The 19,911-nt window shown below is 42.5% G+C and overlaps 1 protein-coding gene across 1 annotated transcript in view; it reads left to right on the top strand.

Annotated features, from left to right (window-relative positions):
* The first annotated feature begins 8,268 nt into the window (after positions 1-8,268).
* Positions 8,269-19,911, top strand: part of OPN4 (opsin 4) — a 34,266-nt gene continuing 22,623 nt past the window's right edge. Inside the window, exons 1-2 of the mRNA XM_036737265.1 lie at positions 8,269-8,409; positions 14,008-14,153. Coding sequence (XP_036593160.1) covers positions 8,269-8,409; positions 14,008-14,153 — 287 coding nt within the window. The remainder of the gene's footprint in view (positions 8,410-14,007; positions 14,154-19,911) is intronic.

Below are 19,911 nucleotides of genomic sequence, written 5' to 3'. Positions count from 1 at the left end.
CATAGAATCCATCTTTACCTTCAATGTGCAGCCTTTCCTGATTCCTCTAGCTGCTAGTTTTCTTTCCTCAAACTAACGTATATTTAACCATTTTATATGGTTTTGAATATATTTTGAATATACTTACATATGTCCTTGTTATCTCCTCCATTAGAAGGAAGCTTCCCACGAGTAGGGATTGTTTTCTTATTCGTATCTGTGTTCCCAAGGCCTAACACAGGATGTAGGTCATGGTAGGTGCTTAATAAGTATTTGTTGCTTGCTTGCTTGAAGACAATGCCTAGTCATCAGCAGTGAAGTGTTTCAGAGGACTGGCATGAAGAGTACACAGTCCAGAGTAAGGATCTAGGGTCTTAGAAGGTCAAGAGTCTTCCTTCTAGCCAGCCTGGGGAGAAGAGGTGTTCTGGGATATTCAGGAAACAAAAGCAAATGGTGGCTATTCAAGGAGAAACTTCCAAGGACCTGGAAAAACAAACCTGGAAAGGCTGGGGAAGTGTAGCTGCTCTTGTTTGTAGGGTTGAGAGCTGCACCCTAAACTTTCTAGGGCAAGGTTATCTGGCCCTAAAACAAAGGAATTTTCCTTCTCATCAGTGTTAGGGTGGTATAGACACCCTTATTTCCAGAACTGAGAAGAAGGTGTTCAATTTTCAAAGAGAAATTTCTAGGCACAAGAAATGTACAATGCCCATACCTTGGCAAACATTGGGTAAGTTTGAACTCAGACACTCTTTCAAGCTTGTGTATGAGCAGAGCACTCTGGGGAAGCTAGGACAACCTCACAACACAGGAACAATTGGAACAAAGAGAGAGAGAGGAAAACTTCTTCCATGGAAAGAATATGTTATCCTCTTTCCATCACCACATCCCCACCCTATCTCCAATGTACATACAAGTACAGAAGATCCTTGGAGAAAAACATGAAAGTAATGTGTTTATTGTCTTTATTGTTATTCTTTAATTCACAGTGCCATGTTCTTGATCATTCAAATGCCTTGGGATATAAGTTAAAATGAAAACATCCCCTGAAAACCAAACAGCAGTAATTAAAAACAGCACAGGCCAATTACCAGCTTCGGGGTGCCATGTCCCTGGGATAGCCATTGGAGAATAACAGTGTCATAACAGAATTAGAAGGATGGCAGCAATCCAGAAACTATCCAGACCTGCTGGGCCAGGGCAGGCAATCAGAAAACATTCAGAAACTGGGTAAGTAAAACCCAGTGACCCAAGATTCCAAAAGGAAAGATTTTTTAAAATTATGGTTTTAAGGTGATGAGCAAAACTCAAGAACAAAATGGAAATGGAGTCATCACGAATCATCCTAATGGAGAAGAAAAGGAGGAGATAAGTGAGGAGACTGATGTGACTGCATAGGGAGCTCTCCAGTGAGCTCATATTTTAAATGGAGCAGGATGAAAGATAAAAGGAAAGATACTTAACCAAAGAACAAAGATATGAGGGTGCCCTGGAACTGTGAGAGTGGTGTTGAGAAAGCCCAAAGTCCGGGACATCTTGAGGCTTATAAAAACTTCTAAAAGCAGCAAAAAACTTTTTAAAAAAATCCTTCATTTTAGGGAAAGAAGAATAAGAAAGGGAAAGTTCCATTGCCCAGATAGGATAGAAGAAGCAAAACATATATTTCCTCAGTCCAGAGCAATTATCCTCAAGTTGGAAAAGATTGACCAAGCCTGGATAAGAGGGAAATAAAGCCCAAGACAGGTGAAGTATCTATGGATATTTCGCTGCAGAAATCCCTGCAGGAATAGATACAGCACGGGATGATGGGGTGTGGCCAATTGGGAGTGAATTTCAACAAGTTTGTCTCCTTTCCCAGGTGAATTATATTCCAGGTACTAAAGATCCAGGAGATGTGATAAGTGAATTGCTGCTTGTGACCTTTAAGCATTCAGGGAAAATGAGAGAGGTGTTAGAAGACTGGAGATGTGCAAATGCTATTTGGATTTTGAGAGAAGGGAGGAGATCAGCATGTAGGAGAAAACATAGACTCTTCAGCCAAACACTGAAGGCCCTCAATAATATGGCTGTCACCTACATTGGCAGCCTTAGTTTCCATTACTCTTTCTTAACTCTTAGAATTCCCTAAAGGCTCAGTTCAAATGCCACCTCCAATATCTCCCAACTGCCAATGCTGCCTACATCTTACAATTACCTTGTATATTGAAATTTACTTTTTATATATTTTGCACATAATCACATGTATATGTCACCCAGGGCTCAAACCTAAGAAAATGATTTTTAGTGCTCTGTATCTGCATGAAGAATAAGGGATGGAATTCATAAAACCTTGGGAGAGGGGAGATATTGGTCTTCTGGCTTGTACCTTTAAAAGGACACATGATGTTCTAGACTCCTTGTGGGGAGAGGCCCTGAGAAGAAGCAGACATAGAAAGGATTCAATGCCTCAGCCATGTCCCTATTCCCAGTTTGCTACTGTCTCTGTGTGTGTCTTTCACTATCTCATTCTCCCACTGGAAGATTTTGTTCATTCTGTGTATTGTTTGGTATGTTTTAATACCTATAACCTCTCTGATTTCTATTTGCTATCAGCTTGGATAAATGGGTTTATTCACTGTGTGTGATGGTCTTTGTGCAACTCTCATTTGGTGAGAAGGAAGTCAGCCCTTCAGATATAGGATGAGACACTACTTTCCTGTTAAGAGAGAGTGACAGGAGCACAGTTTGAACCTAAAAGTTATTTTCCCTAGACTAACAATATTTGAGGGCAACAGATAGATATAATTTTAGTCTAGTATCCTCTCTCTAGAAGAGTGAGCCAGCCTTATGGCCATAATCCCTTGCTTCCCTCCAGGCAGGAATCAAAGTTTTCTTTGGAGAAGGTTGGGTGGAAGAGACTCTGGGAAATATCTATTTACCCTCTTCTGCAGGTCGCATGTAGACAAAACCATGTAGACATACACATAATATACAAAGGAACCAAACATACCTTTTATTTCCGTGTTTCTACTAATAAAATAGAAAGTCCTTGAAAATAGGAACTGTTCCCTTTTTGTTTTAGTGTCTCTCAGCACCTAATGCAGTACTTGACACATAATGGTTGCTTAATAAATGTTGTTGATTGAATGATTGACTTATGCATGCTAAATTTAAGCCCAAGTGGAATACTTGCCCTTCCCTGAACTTGATATTCCATCGTCTGCCTCCATGTTTTTGAACAAACATGCGCCAGGCCTAGAAATGAGCTCCTTCCTCCTTCCTTACTATGTGGTAAGAAATCATGACTATGAGAAATATGAGAAGCCTTAAAGGAACTGGTGCAAAGTAGAATCAGCAGAACCTGGAAAACAATTTACACAATGACTACAATGTAAAGTGAAAAAACCACCACAATAAAACAATCAGAATGGAATGCTGACAAATTATAATAATCAAACTTGGCTCCAAAGAAGAGATAAGAGAATGAACTTCACCCTGCTTTGTTGCAGAGGGGAGAGACTTTGGTCAAGGATTGTTACATAGAATTTTTTTTTATATGTTGGATTTGTTAAATTTTTTTTTTGTTTCACTTGTTTATTCTCCATTATAAAGGGAAATTTTCTCACTATGGGCAGGGGGGGAGGAGAAAGAGGAGGAATATTTTTGGATAAGTAGATGATGTAAAAAGAAAAGTATCAATATGAATTTATTTGGAAGAAAAAAAGGATTCAATGATTAGTAGTCCATCTTTGCTATGACAGTCTAGTGGCAGACCATGGAGGTCTGTTTGAGACTTTATTCATGACTTGTGATCACAGCTTTAGTACAGTGTCAGCTGGCGAATCTGTACTTTCAAAATATGTACTCAGGCCAGGGACTGAGTGTGTTGACCAACAAGTCAACTTTCCCTTGATCCTGGGTCACAGTCAGGTTAGATGTCATAACAGACTTGCCCTTGTCTCAGGTATGATAGCATCTTGTTAGCAGTAGGCATGCTGATCTAGAAGGATCATTCCTTCCCATGTGCTAAACCTCCCACTAAGGCCAAGGCCTCACTTTTTTTTCTGAAAGAAATCATCCAGAACCATTGCCAGTGTTCTCACAGGCCCTCTAATCAGGCACCTAGTTTTTACACAGCCCTATCACATTGCCTTTGGGATAAAGATTTACCTTTCCATTACATATCACTTCTTGACCAATGAGCAAACAGAAGACACAAACTAAACCCTGGAGACAGACAGCATCTTTAGTGCAACAACTTCTACCATCAGGATGACTAGGCCATCCACCCACAGAATTCTGTTACAACTTAGGCTTTGCTTGAACCTAGCAAGTACCCTTTTATACAAATTATGGTTGAATATAGGAGATCAGATCTGACTATTCTCCCATGAGCACTGCACCTATTGAAATTTTCCAGGAAAGGGTGGGAAGACAGTAAGCATCTTCTTCATAACTCTCAGAGAGCCTAGTGGCCTTCCTGAAAGGATGAGATTACCCAGTCTATGTCCACTCTGGTTCCATTGGCCTATGATGGTCTTACCCCAACCACAGACCAATTTCCCCAGGTCCTCACACACTAACCTTTCCTTGATTCACAGACACGGTGGGGTTGCTAGCAGTACCTAGCAAACTGGCCAAGGCATAGGCCTGGGGAGGTTACCTGTGGGAGTCAGCAGACAATGTGCATACTCTACTAGTCACAGAGGTCTTCTAGGAACACTCTACTGAATGACCACCTCAAGGCCCAGGGAGGTATCATTATGTGAAAGGTGATTTGTAGACAAACAGCTTAGTAGGGGACTCTGAGTCAGAGAAACACCAGCCCCAGATGGAAACAGACCGGGCAAACCATGATAATAAAAGCTTCAGGAAATCAGGTTAGAGAGGATGGTACAACTCTGGAGTCTATACATTATGGGTTTTTTTCTTATATCTCCTGTGGTTTTCTTCAACTTTGAATTAGCTGATCAGTAATAATAACACTAAAAAAGATAAGAAAGCTCGTATTTACATAATACTCTAAGGAGTGCAGAGTACTTTACAAATGTCATCTCATTTGATCCTAACAACCACCCTGTGAAGTAGGTGCTATTAATATCCCCATTTTACAGATAAGACAACTGAGGTGGATGTGCCCAGATACAAATAATATGTGTCTGAGGCCACATTTGAACTCAGGCCTCCCTGATTCCCAGTCCAGCATTCTATTCAACATGCCACCTATTAAGTGCTTACTGTGTGCCAGGCACCACACTAGACACTAAGAATGTAAGGACAAAACAAACAAACAAATAATGACCCGAAGCAGTCCTTGCCTTCAAGAAACTTATCGCAGGCCCCAAGAGGTCATTTTCACCTCACCTTGCCTGGAGCCACGCCTCCACATTTGGCTGTCTTCACACTTGTTCTGCCTCTCTCTCACCATCATTGCCACCTTCTACTCTTCCCTCAACCTTGGACTCCAGGCTCTGCCCTGGGCTATTAGAGGAGCTTTTGCCTTATTTCCCGCAGAACCCGGACTCCAAGACACTTCTAGGCCACCTCCACACCATGCTCCTCCTCCTTCATGTTTTAACTGCCCCTGTTAGAAGGAGAGCTCCTTGGGAACAGGGACTGAGGCTGTCTCACCTATATTTGTATCCCCAGCATTTAGCACAGTGTTTGGCACTTTGTAATCACTTAATAAATGTTCTCTCTCTGTCTCTTTCATATCTTTTATCTATTTATCCAGGATATCCATCTATCATATTATATCTCTATCATAGTTATCTATCCCTAGCCATCATATCTGTCGTATCTAGCCTTTATCTCTATCATGTCTACATCTATCATATCTGTCTCTGTCCCTATATCCTCCATCTACCTATTCTATCTGTCTGTCTACCTATCTCTATCTCTTTCATGTCTCTATCATATCTTTTGGGGCAAAACAACATGTACAAAAATAAGTAAATATGGATTTATATCTAAAATGTATTTTATACATAAATAAGTAAACATAGAATTTCTATATATGAAGACACATATTTATTTATGTGTAAAATGTATTTACTTATTTGTGTACATGTATGTATATGTTTGTATGTGTGTATATATTTATATGTATATACAGCACACAGAGAAGAGAGAGAGGTAGGGAGGGGGAGAAGGAGAGGAGAGAGAGCAAGCACATACAAGGTAAATACCAAACGGAAGGTTTTTTGTGTGATTTTAATCCATAGAACCATCCATGGGCAGGTATGGTTTGGACTAGACCACCTCTGAGGTTCACTTCTTGAACTCCTAGGATTCTGGGATGGTCCTCTCCATATTCCAATACCACTTACACTAACCCTGCTGCTAACTTCAGACTTGATGTTCTCAAACTCAAAACTTGTTTTTCTGAATATTTTACCTCTAGGATTTCTAGTTTTGACCTTTGGACTGGTTTTTATCTGCCTCTGGAACAGAACACACCTGCCCCCATTTCTGTGGGTTTGTTGACTCTCTCCCATCTGTTAATGGTCCATTAATCTTTACTGACCCACTCCCCATAGACGTAGAGGCAAAACAATAACCATATGCCCGCCAGTGGTCTGAGTGGATGTGAAGTGCATGTAGGTAGGCAGAAAGCCAGGACATTGGACAGATCACAGGCATTTGTCAGTGACCAGGGAATCAGTTGTTCAGATGTCTTCATTAAATCTCTCTCTCTCTCCATATATATGTATATATATATATATCTCCATCCATCCATCTATCTATCTATCTATCTATCTATCTATCTATCTATCTATCTATCTATCATCTATCTACCTTCTTTAGAATTCTTAGAGGCTAATGTCTTCTTGGTCCTTCTTCAAAATAACAGACTATCAGAGTTAGGAGGGACCTCAGAGTCACATAATCCAATATGTAATTGAATAAAAATCCCTTGTACAACATTCTCATCCAGTCTCTGCTTTGATGTGGGGAAATCTATCCCCTCCTCAGGCAGTCCATTGCCCAGTACAAGAGCCCTGAGGGTGAGGGAGGTTTTGCTTACTCTTTCTTGCTTAGTTCACCATTCTGCCAAGGTCTGCTCTCTGAGGCAGAGCCGAACAAGTCCCAGAATCAGAGACTCCCTCTCTATTAAATCTCTATCCATTGGCCAACCAGGAGGCACAGTGGGAAAAAGCACTGAGTCTGAGAACTTGGGTTCAAATCTTGACTGATTCTTCTATGGCCTTGGGTACCTTCCTGAGCATCAAGAGCCCCATTTGTAAAGCAAGACAAGACACCTGAGGTCTCTTCCTGCTTGAGATCTATGACTGATCCATCATTTGGAGATCTCTAGTGAGATACAATTATGGAATCGATCTCCTGTCAATACAAATCCAGATTCTAATCTGCTGGATGGGAACTTGAGAGCCCACTTGTGCTTGAGCATGGCCATTCAGGCCTTTATACCTAGAGGCTATTGTAAAAAAATTAACCTAGCCAGTGACATGAGAAGACTGACCTGGCCAAAGGGAGAGTTTCCCTTAAACATGACTCCGAATGGATTCAGCATTGAATTGGAACTCGCAACAATTACCATCCTGCAGAAACTTGGGGAGCTGAAGATGTGGTTCTGGTAATACCTTGCCAAATAAAAAGAAACACTAGCCCTAGGCTTTGGGAATGTGCCCAGGAATTCACTTGGTGTCATGATTTTCTGATGATCCCTCATTTTTCTTCATGGAGAACTAAAAGTGACTTTTTATGGATCTGTGTTCACCATTACTGCCCCTTACTCCAGTTCCTGACTAAATGGTCTTGTTCAGTTCTAGCTTAGCTTCTAAGATGCCTCGATTTCCCCTGTCTCTAAGCCTGAGTCACTCACTGTCCTGCAGATTAAGGGGGGGGGTAATGTCACCCAGCAGCCACAAAGGGACCAGCTGTGGAGCGCCCCCATCCCAGCTCCCTCTCTGCCTGCTCACAAAGCACACACACCTTCCTTCATCTGATGTTAGCACAAACCAGGCTGTTAGTTAAGGATAACATTTACAGTTTTGATGCAGTTGACCATGGTCCTGACTGGGCATGTGCCAGTCCCTCAGGCTTTGATATTTAAAGGGGCAGACCCTGGCTGCTCTGTCTTCTGGACTGACAATGTGACAGTGACAAAACTCCACCGAGCAGTCCAAGAAAGGGTCTCACTTTCCAGGAAGAAAGAACCCTGAAGTCTATGGTGGACAAAAGGAAGAGAAGCCAGGGGCCAGCAAATGGACCGGGACTGAATGTGGATGCTTTGAGCCAAGCCAGAGCATCCTCCCAAAGGGCATCAACAATGAATGTTGCTCTCTCAACATGAATCCTCCCAGGCTAAGGGGTCTTTCCTGCCCAGCTCAGGACATCAACTGCACCAAGATTATGACCTCCATCAGTGAGTGGAACAACACAGAAGTGGATGCCTACCATGTGGTCGACCTTCCTTCCATCACTCCCACGGTAAGTCAGGTCATGGAATCATTTTTTTTTTGGTCCCCTTAGTCCACAGTTATCCTGGAGGCAGACAGCACTTGAATCTTCCATGACTCTCTTCACCCCCATTCTATACCTAAGCCTGCCAGGGAAACAGTTCCTAGATCAGGGGGTGAGAAAAGATGGTCATTAAAGTTCAATGAAGCATCTAGAGAACTACTCTTTTATCAAGTCAGTCATTTCAGAAAACAGCAGATTACCCCCAGAGCCAAGCATGAGAATGGTGAATTAGAATTCCCCCAAGGCATCTTTGAGGGAACAGGATGGTGAGATTTTTGATGAAAGGAGAACCCTGGAATCCAAATTGGGCACCTAGTCTGCTAGACCCAGAACTAGGACCCCAAATCTTCCCTTAAGCTATCATTGAGCTTTATTGGTGAGGCTGTATGGGACATCTTACTCTTCAGAAGGGATAAAAGCATGGTAGAGTCCCTTTCTGGCACCTTTGTAACACCTCATTAAAGGAAAAAGGCCAAGATGACTGTCCCTATATCATTTTAGCCAGTGGGGGAATAAATGAGCCCCGACTTCAGTCGGAAGCTTTACGAGACTGCACCAAGACTTTTCCTACCCGCTGTGTTACTTGTGTTACACTAAGCAATTCACTTAACTTCATCTATTATTCTATTAACCGTAAATTCCTGTTCTCTCTCCTCATAGGATCATAGACATAGAGACTTGTAAAGAGCCTTGGAGATCATCTAATTCAGCTCCCACATTTTTCAGATGAGGAAACTGAGGTCCATGGAGGTTAAGCAACAAAGTTACACAAATAGTAAGTGGCAGAGCCAGGATTTGAACCCAGGTCCCCAAACTCCAGATGCAGAATTGTTCCCATTGCCTCAATAGGTGAAGGCGGGGGTGGGGAGGGGTAGGGCATTTCAGGTGTAGAGGAGAATGTGAACAAAGGCAGAGGCAGCAAAGCACATTCATCATCAATGACCCTTATAATGTGTCAGGCACTGTGCTAAGTGCTGAGGGTACAGAGAAGGTCAGTCCCTGAGCCTGAGGGGCTGCATTCTAATGAGACAGACAACATGCAAATAACTGAACATACAAGATATAGATGTGTATAATAGGAAGGTGATTTCAGAGGGGAAGGCACTAGTAGCCAGGCAGGTGGGTAAGGGATGATCACTCAGAGACAGAGAGAAGAGGAGAGACAGAGAAAGACAGACACAGTCAGCCAGACACTCAGAGAGAGAGAGAGAGAGAGAGAGAGAGAGAGAGAGAGAGAGAGAAAGCATGAGACAGAGACAGAGATATGAAGAGAGACAGAGATATAAGAAGAGACAGAGAAAGAAAGAGATAGAAAGAGAGACAGCTAGATGATGATGAGAGAGAGACGGAGACAGAGACAGACAGACAGACCAAAGTCAGGAAGTAGAGAGCAGGAGGGAGGACATTCCAGGTATGAGGGACAGCCGATGAAGAGGCATGGATGGAGTTGGGAGATGAAGTGTCCTGTACGAGGAATAGCCAGTATAATTGGAATGGAATGCATATGGAGGGGAGCAAAGTGAATGAAGACTGGAAAGGGAGGAGGGGGCCAGGTTGTACAGGACTTTAAAAGCAGATTTCCTATTTCCTGGAGGTAATAGAGAGCCACTGGAGTTCATTGAAGCATGTTTTGTTTATTCATTTTTGGTGGAGAACAAGGAAAGATGCCTGTCTTTGCTGGGGTTGGGAGCAATATAAAATCAGCCTTGAAAGGCTGAGTCAAGTTTTCCATGCCACATAATCAGATTTTCCTAGAACTTACTATGGGAATGGTGGATATTTTCAGAAGATAATTCCCCTTTTTGGAGGGCTCAGGGGCTTGGGGGAGAAAGGAGGAGTGAGGGAGAAACAGCCCATGACTGTTTCTGAAACTCAGCCAGTTTTTCCCCCAGAGAAGAGGCAGGGGATGTGGGAGAGAAGAGAGGAGACTTGAGAGAGATTCAGAACCCAGATAATTAGGAGGGGAAGAGGTTGGAAGGAAGATTTGTTAGCATGGATAGATAAAGGTAGAGCAGCTTAGAGGGCTGACCTTGGAGTCCAGAAGATTTGGCCTCAAGTCCCTCCTTGGACGCTTAAATAACTGGGTCACGTGGGGAACCAGTTAGTCACTCGACAAGCCTTTATCAGGTCCTTACTATGAGTCAGGCACTGTGCTAAGAGCTAAGGGTACAGAGAAAGGCAAAAAAAAAAAAAAAAAAGCAACACCAGAATCAGGTTTTGCCACTTCCTACTTGTATAACTTTAGATGAATCACTTAACCTCAGTTCAGGTCTCAGTCTCCTGATCTGTGAGATAAGGGAGTTGTGCAAGATGACCTCTGAGGTCTCTTAAATCTACAATCCTGTGAACTAATTTTTAGGGGGAGTGGGGAGAAGAGGACTAGATCACTTTATGGAGAAAAGAGGAAGCCACCAGTCTGGGGAAGGTATTCCCCATGATGCCTTGCTGCATCTCTGCCTCATCTAATATTTGGCCTCCTATCCAAATCAAAGTGACCAAAGCAGAGGGACCAGATAGCCGTCTGGCCAAAACCAAGGAAGGATGGAGGCAGTGCCTCTGAGTGTCCTTCTCCCTGGTCTGGGGGGATTCCCTGGGGAAGCATAAAGGGAAATTCTGAACGTACAACCTCCATCTCACATGGGATGTTCCCAGCAAGAAAGAAATTATGATGATAATAATAACTGACATTTAGGTAGCACTTTAGGGTCTGCCAAATAGCTCCCTGCCATGGCATCATTCGGTCCTCACAGCCTCCCAGGGCTCTTCTCTTGCTTCATGCTGCCATACTATCTCCCTGAGCTTCCCCCTACTCCCAGAGGCCCCTGGGCTTGGGCTACACAGGAAAGCTTGTCTGGCTAACTCAGGAAATCAAACTCATCTTCACAAACGTTTATCAAATGCCTGCTATGTGCAAGGCACAGGGGCTAGGTACTAGAAAAGAAAATATGCATGGGGCCAGATTACCTGGATACCCATGAGGCAGGGGTTGACTTAAATTCTTATGCTTTTTAGGCCTGGCTGATGAAAGCTCCTAACCTCTCCCCAGCTTTCCTCCATAGGGATGAGAGCTGGACGGTGTCACTGCTTTTTAAAAATTCAGTCATCTCCCAGTACTGTAGCTTTAAGCCAGATGATCTCAATCCCACTCAGCCACAAACCTCTGCCAGGGGAAGGTTCCCCTCCCCCTCCTTATGTCATTATCCTCTGTTGCTGGCCCACGCTCCCCTGCGATTCTGGAGACTGGAAAGCAGGGCTTAGAGGTTTAGTGCTTGGGTCCCTGTCACAGCTCCACCATGAATCCACAGCATGGCAGGGCTATAGGCAGGTCATTTGACCTGTCTTACCCTATTTCCTGATTTAATAAAGAGTAAGAATCTCTGCCCAGCACCACCCCTGGGGAGGTGGGTTGGAGTCAAGTGTCATAACAGAGATGAATATATTTTGTAATGTGCAAAGTAGTGTCCAGGTGTAAAGGATTATCACTAGTGGAGAAAAAAGGTGGAATGGGTTGTTTTTGCTTCACTAGGAGAAGGAAGGGGCCAGCTTTGTCTTCAGGCACAGATCTGGGTTGTCATCAGATCATAGATCTGAAAGTATAAGAACCTTTATGGGTCATCTGCCTCAGCCTCCTCATTGTATGACTGAGGAACCTGAGTTTTTTACCCAAGGTCACTGAGGTAGTAAGCATCAAAGGGTAAATTGGAACCAGGTTCTCTGACTCCAAAACCAAGGCTGTTATGATGTTGCTTCTCCTACTTAAATGTAGGAGGATGGCTTCAGGTCCCTCTAAAAACAGGGAGTGACTGCTCCAATGCTCTCCCCTCTCAGAGGACCTTCTATCTACTTTAGATGATCTTGTATGTAGCTAGTTTTTTTACATATTGCCTCCTCCATTAGACAGTAAGCCCTTTGAGGGCAGGGTCTATCTTCACCTTTCTTTATATTGCTAGCACTTAGCTTGACTTAGACTTGACTTTCTCCCTCCTACCCCCAGCTCAGAAAAGAAGCTGACTTTGGGCTACATTATCTGAATAATGCTGGAGGGAAATGGAGGAGGCCTGGGAACCGTCTTAAATTCTCTCATAGGCCTATTTAAAAAAAAAAAAACAAAGCTCTCTAACTCTTTCAATGATCTTGGTTGCACTTACCTCTTCATTTGGGATGGTCACTGGACTGAAGAGAGTATTGAGAGCTGGATTCTGAGTCAGAACAACCTGGATTCACTGGAGTCAGAGAGAGATAGGATAGGGGAGAGAAAGAAAGTGGGGTTTCATTTGAAAACAAAATTTAATTACTAAAAAGAAAAAGAAAAACCTGGATTCCAGTCCTAGCTCTAGCCAGGTGATCCTGGGCAAGACACGTAATTCCAAAATCAGAATGAATACTCGGACTGTGATTTCATCCCAATCAAGAACTCTGAGTGAAGAGTTCTCTATCAAAACAGCTGGACACCTGCTCTGAATTTTATGAGCCTTGTCTGTGAAACGGTAAGTGACTTGCCCAGGGTTACTGAGTCAGTATGTGTCATCCTGACTCTGAGGCCAGCTTCCTGCCCACCATACCACACTGCCTCCTGACAGAATCATAAGTACAGTCAAAAAATCATTTTAAAAAGCCTACTTGTACCACCTCTGTGGTTTGTTGGCAGGCGATGGCATCTATTAACCTTAAAACCTCATTGGAATGTGAGTTACTATTAGAGAAGGTAAGTAGGATGTTTTCTTGAGCCTTAGAAAATCTTGGGTAGTCTCTATTATTTTTCTAACTGCAATCTGGAGATCATCTTTCCTTCTTAGAGGTCCCATTATTCAAGATGAGCCCTAACATGAGATTTTCAAGAGGCTTAGATTCCTCAGGTATCTTTCTCACTTTGGATCAGTCCTATGAGAATTTTTCCTGTAAAGCCCTAGGTAAGGAATCTGAGATCAGTCATGCTTGAGACTTAAGAAGACTGGATTTGCCCAGGATACTCAAGACTTCCTTTGTGAGCTGGTGGTTTTCCATGGTTACTAGCTCTGGAGTCTTTGCAATTGAAATCCCAGGGGCTTGATTAGAAATGGTTGGCTGCTTTCTCAATGGGAGGGGAGGAGACAATGAGAAGTGGGAGGGACGGAATGCAAATCTGAAAAGAAAAGAAATTTAATTAAAAAAAAGTAGTCAGTCTCTCATTCGGAAGTATTTGCAGGATACGTGCATCCTTCCACAATGTGCTCATCACCTGAGCCTATATCAACTCGTAGTCTAGTTAAAGCATGAAATCACAGGGCACTCTTTGCCTCCAGCCGCAGGGACTGAGGCACAGGTTGCCATCTGGAGATGAGCTGGCAGAAGTGTGCAGAAGGGACCTCCCTCCTTTTCTCCCTCCAACAGTCTTCTTTTGTCTGCCCCTGCTCCCAGAAAATTAGGCCATCTGCTCTCCCCTGGCAAGTCTCATCACACTCTCACTTTAACCTCACCATGCCTCAGTTTCCTCATCTGTAAAATGGGGAATTAGACCAGATGGCCTCTGAGCTCTCTTCCAGCTCTGGGTCTATGAATTTCTGTCCTTTTTGTCTCTCTCCATAGGCAGTGATGTTGCCACCCCACTCCCGGAATGTCTTCCCCACAGCAGATGTCCCGGATCATGCCCACTATACCATTGGTGCTACCATCTTGGTTGTGGGTTTCACAGGAGTGCTGGGGAACCTGCTGGTCATCTACACATTCTGCAGGTACTTGGCCCTGGGCACACAGGGAACTGGGTTCACACTAAGCAGGGAGAGTGGAAAGAGAACTCATGGGATTCTCCAACCAGCTAGGGTGTGAGGAAGACTCACTAAGAGCAATGAATAAGGCTGCCCAGGCCATAGGAATGACCAACAGGGCTGGTGGGCAGAGAGCTTGGAGCAAGCTGCAAAGAGGCAAATTCAGGTTTGATGCCAGGAGAAACATCCTAACAGAGGTGGAATGACATATCTCTGGTGGGATATCTTTCAACAAGGTCTGGATGGTCAGTTGGGTGTATTGTAATCAGAATTGTTTTCCAGGTGTGGGCTGACTAGATGGCCACTGGGGTCCCTTCCAATTTGGAAAAATTATGTGATTTTGGGTAACTTTAGGTGCCTCTGGCTCATAGCAGGAGCCGCTGTGTTTGTTCCTTTGGGTGACAGGGGCATCTTCATTGCCCTTTCTCTTACATTGTGATACTCCAAACACAGACACAGACACAGACACACACACACACAGACACACAGACACACAGACACACACACACACACACACACACACACACACCTGCAGAACCTTTTCGGTCATCCCCTCATCCCTCTATGGGGAATGAGTTTCTCAGTCACTTTCCTCCCTCACCTGAGGGCAGAGAAGCATTAAGCAACTGGAGGGGTCCTAAGGAGGGCACATTGAATGAGGGAATGGGGCAGAAATGGGGATATTAGAAGGACCAAAGAAATTTCTGACTCCTAATGCTGCTGAAAGCCAGCCCTGACCTGGATTTGAGAATGAATAGCATTCTTTCTAGTCCCATCCCATTGGTGACTGAATCAAAGGCCGTTAAGCTAGATTCTGGTTTCTAATGCATTTTACTACCCATTTCTGTTTTATAGGTATAAATTTTCCCAAGGTCAGGCCCAACTATTCTAAGAAAAGTCTTTGAACCAATCCCCTTATAAGGTTGGATAGCTATGCTAGTGATATTCCAGTGAACTGAGCTCTTGGGACTCACTGTTCTGGTTAGCCTTCATAGGCCTTCATTTTCTGTGTAATCTGTTAGAGCCAAGACCTCCCACAGGAGGTCTTCTCATGGGAATCCATTCTTACATTGACATGGAGAACTCCTCTTGCCTGAAACATCAAAGTTCTGGGAAGTGAGGTAAGGAAGTGTAATCATTGGTTTAGAAAGGAAAGCAATAGTTTATGGTACCGGAGAAAGAGGGATGAACTTAGGGTCCCAGGACCCAAGTTCAAATCCCACATCTCTTATTTATTTCCCATGTCACCTTTGGTCATGCCTCTTTGAGACTCAGTTTTCTCATTTGTAAATGAGATTGAACTAGATGACGTCTAAGATCCTTCCAGCTCTAAATCAACAATCCTTTTATTTTTAATTTATTATTTATTCATTTTTAACATTATTTTCTTTTAAATTTTGAGTTCCAAATTCTAACCCTCCCTCTCACCCTCTACTGAGAAGGCAAGCAATATGACATCAGTTATGCATGTGAAATCACGCCAAGCTTCCATATTAGCCAAATTTTTTTTTAAAAAGCAAGAAAAATAAAGAAAGTGAGAAAATTATACTTCAATTTGCACTCAGAATTCATCAGTTCTCTCTCTGGAGTTGGATTTTTTCACTATGAGTCCTTTGGAATTGTCTTGGATCATTGTATTGATCACAGCAGCAGTTTCTTTCATAGCTGATTATTACAACATTGCTGTTACTGTGCAAATGATCTCCTGATTCTGCTCACTTCACTTTGAATCAGTTCGTATAGGTCTTGTCATGTTTTCTTTTCTGAAACCACCCCCTTGTTTCTTATAGCACTTCACAATAATCTGCCACCCTTGTCATCTCTTACAGCACAATAGTATTCCATTACATTCACATACCACAACTTGTTCAGCCATTCTCCAACTGATGGGCATCCCCTCAATTTCCAGTTCTTTGCCGGCACGAAAAGAGCTGCTATAAATATTTTTCTACATATAGGTCCTTTTACTTTTACTTTTTCTTTGATCTCTTTGGGATACAGACCTACTAGTGGTATTGCTGGATCAAAGGGCATGCACAGTTTTAGATCTCTTTGGGCCTAGCTCCAAATGGTTCTTCAGAATTGCTGCTCCACCAACGGTTCATTAGTGTACCTATTTTCCCTCATCCCCTCTAGCACTTATTTCTGATAGGTACAAGGTGATACCTCAGAGTTGTTTAATTTGCTTTTCTCTAATCGATAATGATTTAGAGTATTTTTCATATGATTATAGATTGCTTTGATTTCTTCTGAAAACTGTCTTTATATCCTTTGACAATTTGTCAGTTGGGGAATAGCTCTTATTTTTATAAATTTGATGCAGTTCTATACTCAGTATGTATTTGAGAAATGAGGCCTTTATCAGATAAACTTGCTATAAAGTTTTTTTGATATTACTTCATTCCCTGATTTTCTCTTTTTCTGTTGTTCAGTTATTTCAGTCGTGTCTGACTTTTCATAACCCCATTTGAGTTTTTCTTGGCAAAGATATTGGAATGGTTTGTTATTTCCTTCTCCAAATCATTTTATAGATGAGGAAACTGAGGCAAACAAACTTAAGTGACTTGCCCAAGGTCGCACATCTACTAAGTGTCTGAGGCCAGATTTGAACTCATGAAGATGAGTCTTCCTGACTCCAAGCCTGGCACTCTATCTACTATGCCACTTAGCTGCCCATATTTATTCCTAGTCTGTCCTTACTCTTCAGTCCCAGTAAAGCCAGACATCCTGGATATCTGGCCAGATGGCAGACCTCTCAGACTAATAAATCTTCAGGTTGGAAAGGCCCTCAGAGGTCATCTGGTCCAACCATTGCAGACCAAGAGTCCCCTCTACTTCTCCTGACAAGGCGTCACCCCACCCCTGCACAATAACCTCCAATGAGGCAAACCTTCCTTTGTCCATGAGGGACCTTAGTTGAGGCTCTATTTTTCCTCCCTCCTGAGAAGACCTTTCTTATTGGCACTACCAGGCAGACCAGGTCAGCAGAATGAGGGGCTTCAGGTGACCCTGGAGTCTTGCCCAACAGGGAAAATCAGGTGCTGTTGACAGAGAGGACCCATCTGCTCTCCTCCTCTGAACCTTTGGCCTTAGAAATAGGGGACCCTGGGTCACCCAAGGTCACTCAGGTAGATGTAAAAATTCTCAGGTAGATTTGAAAGCTTGTCTCCCCTGATACATGTAGGCAGCCACCTTACTGCCAATCATCCCTTTTAATTAGGTCTATTTTTGCTTTTGCTTTGTCTGAGATCATGAGTGCTATCCCTGCAGTTTTTTTTTTAGTTCAGCTAAAGCATATTAGATTCTGCTTCAATCTTTTATTTTAACTCTGTATGTGTCTTTCTGTTTCAAGTGTTTCTCTTGTAAATAACATATGGTTAGATTCTGGTTTCTAATCCATTCCACTATCCACTTCTACTTTATGGGTTAGCTCATCCCATTCACATTCACTGTTATGATTACTAACAGCGTATTTTCCTGTCTCTCGTTTTCTTCTGTTTCTTCTCTCTCTTTTTATTCTTCCCTCTTCAAAAGTGTATTTTGCTTCTAACCACTGCCTCCCTTAATCTGTTCTCCCCTTTATCATCTCCCCTTCTCTTATCCCCTTTGCATCCTATTCCCCTATTGGGTAAGATAGATTTCTATACTCAACTGAGCGTGTTTACGTATTTTTCTGTCTTTGAACCAATTCTGAAGAGAGTGAGGTTCAAGTGTTGTCCCCGCTTCCCCATTTTCTCTTCCACTGTAAAAGCTCTTCCTTGCATGCCTTTCAGGTAAGAAAAATGTCTCTATTTTACCTCTCCCTTCCCCCCTTTCCCAGTGCATCCCTTTCTGACCCCTTCATTTTTTGGGAGATCATTCCAACATAATAGACTCACATCCAGGCCCTCTATCTATGTAGACTCCTTTTAACTGCCTGGATAATGATAAAAGTTACATGTATCATCTCCCTATGTAGGAATGTAAATAGTTTAATTTTATTGAGACCCTTATGATTACTCTTTCATGAATATGTTTTCATGCTTCTTTTGAATCTTGTGTTTGAAGGTTAATTTTCTATTCAGCTCTGGTCTTTTCATCGGGAATGCTTGGAAGTCCTCTATTTCATTAAAAATCCATTTTTACCCATGAAAGATTATACTCAGTTTTGCTGAGTAGGTTATTCTTGGTTGTAATTTTTGCTCCTTTGCCTTCTGGAATATCAAATTCCAAGCCCTCCAAGCCTTTAATGTGGAAGCTGCTAAATATTGTGTAATCCTGACTGTGGCTCCATGATATTGTTTCTTTCTGGCTGCTTGCCATATTTTCTCCTTGACCTGGGAGCTCTGGAATTTGGCTACAAAATTCCTAGGAGTTTTCATTTTGGGATCTCTTTTAGGAAGTGATCAGCAAATTTTTTTCCATTTCTATTTTACCCTCTGGTTCTAGAATATAAGACATAATAATTTGATGATTTCTTGAATGCTAATAATTTCTTGAAATATGATGTCTTAGCTCCTTTTTTGATCATGGCTTTAAGGTAATTCAATAATTCTTAAATTATCTTTCCTCAATCTATTTTCCAGGTCAGTCGTTTTTTCTTTTTTTTAAATTTTATTTTACTTTATTTTTTATTTTTTTTGCAAGGGGGGAAGGTAAGGCAATTGGGGTTAAGTGACTTGCCCAAGGTCACACAGCTAGTAAAAGTGTCAAGTGTCTGAGGCTGGATTTGAACTCAGGTACTCCTGACTCCAGGGCCAATGCTCTACTCTCTGCACCACCTAGCTGCCCCATCAGTTGTTTTTTCAATGAGATATTTCACAATTCCTTCTATTTTTTCATTCTTTTGACTTTGATTTATTGTTTCTTGATGTCTTATGGAGTTATTAGCTTCCACTTGCCCAATTCTAATTTTTAAGGAATAATTTTCTTCAGTGAGCTTTTGTACCTCCTTTTCCATTTGACCTGTTCTGCTTTTTAAGGAATTCTTTTTTTGTTTGTTTGTTTGGGTTTTTGTGGAAAGGGAAAGGCAATTGTGTTTAAGTGACTTGCCCAAGGTCATACAGCTAGCAAGTGTGTCAAGTGTCTGAGGCCAAATTTGAACTCAGGTCCTCCTGACTCCAGGGCCGGTGCTCTACTCACTGCACCGTCTAGGTACCCCAAGGAGTTCTTTTCTTTAATGAATTTCTGTGCCTCTTTTACTAAGCTATTACTCCAATCACGTGAAGACTTCCCCCAGCAGAACAGGCAAATGAAAACAATTTGTTCCAATGGCCATGAAAGTGGCTGAAGGTGGCACTGTGGAGTTCTTAGTGTTTGGTTAGACATCAAATATGCCAAGATTATCTACTGCATCCCGAGCCATCACCAGTCATCTTGACTTTTGTCTTGCCAATGGACTTCGGTGACTCTGGAAGAGAGAGTGAGACTGATTCCTTCATGCAACTCTGCCTCACTTAAATTCAATTTATGCATGAATCAAAAAACATTTTCCATACCATTTTACAATTTTTACCTACCTCAAAGTTCTGTAGCAGTAGACAAGCAATGAAGCATCAGGTGGGAATATACTGGTTGCTGTAGTCACAACCCTGCACACAGGTAGCCTAGGCCATAGAGTTGTCTTCTCACTGGACTGCAGCAGCAGCAGAATTTGGCAGTGCCTGGGTATCTGAGCAGCCTTTTTGGAGTGTAGTGATATTTGTAGTGACAAATGTTTATGTGAACTATTTGTGTCTGACCTGTA

This window comes from Trichosurus vulpecula, chromosome 8 (assembly GCF_011100635.1).
Source record: "Trichosurus vulpecula isolate mTriVul1 chromosome 8, mTriVul1.pri, whole genome shotgun sequence".
NCBI classification, from domain to species: domain Eukaryota; kingdom Metazoa; phylum Chordata; class Mammalia; order Diprotodontia; family Phalangeridae; genus Trichosurus; species Trichosurus vulpecula.
Note: the sequence above shows the minus strand (reverse complement) of the source record. Positions and strands in the feature narration are given on the sequence as shown.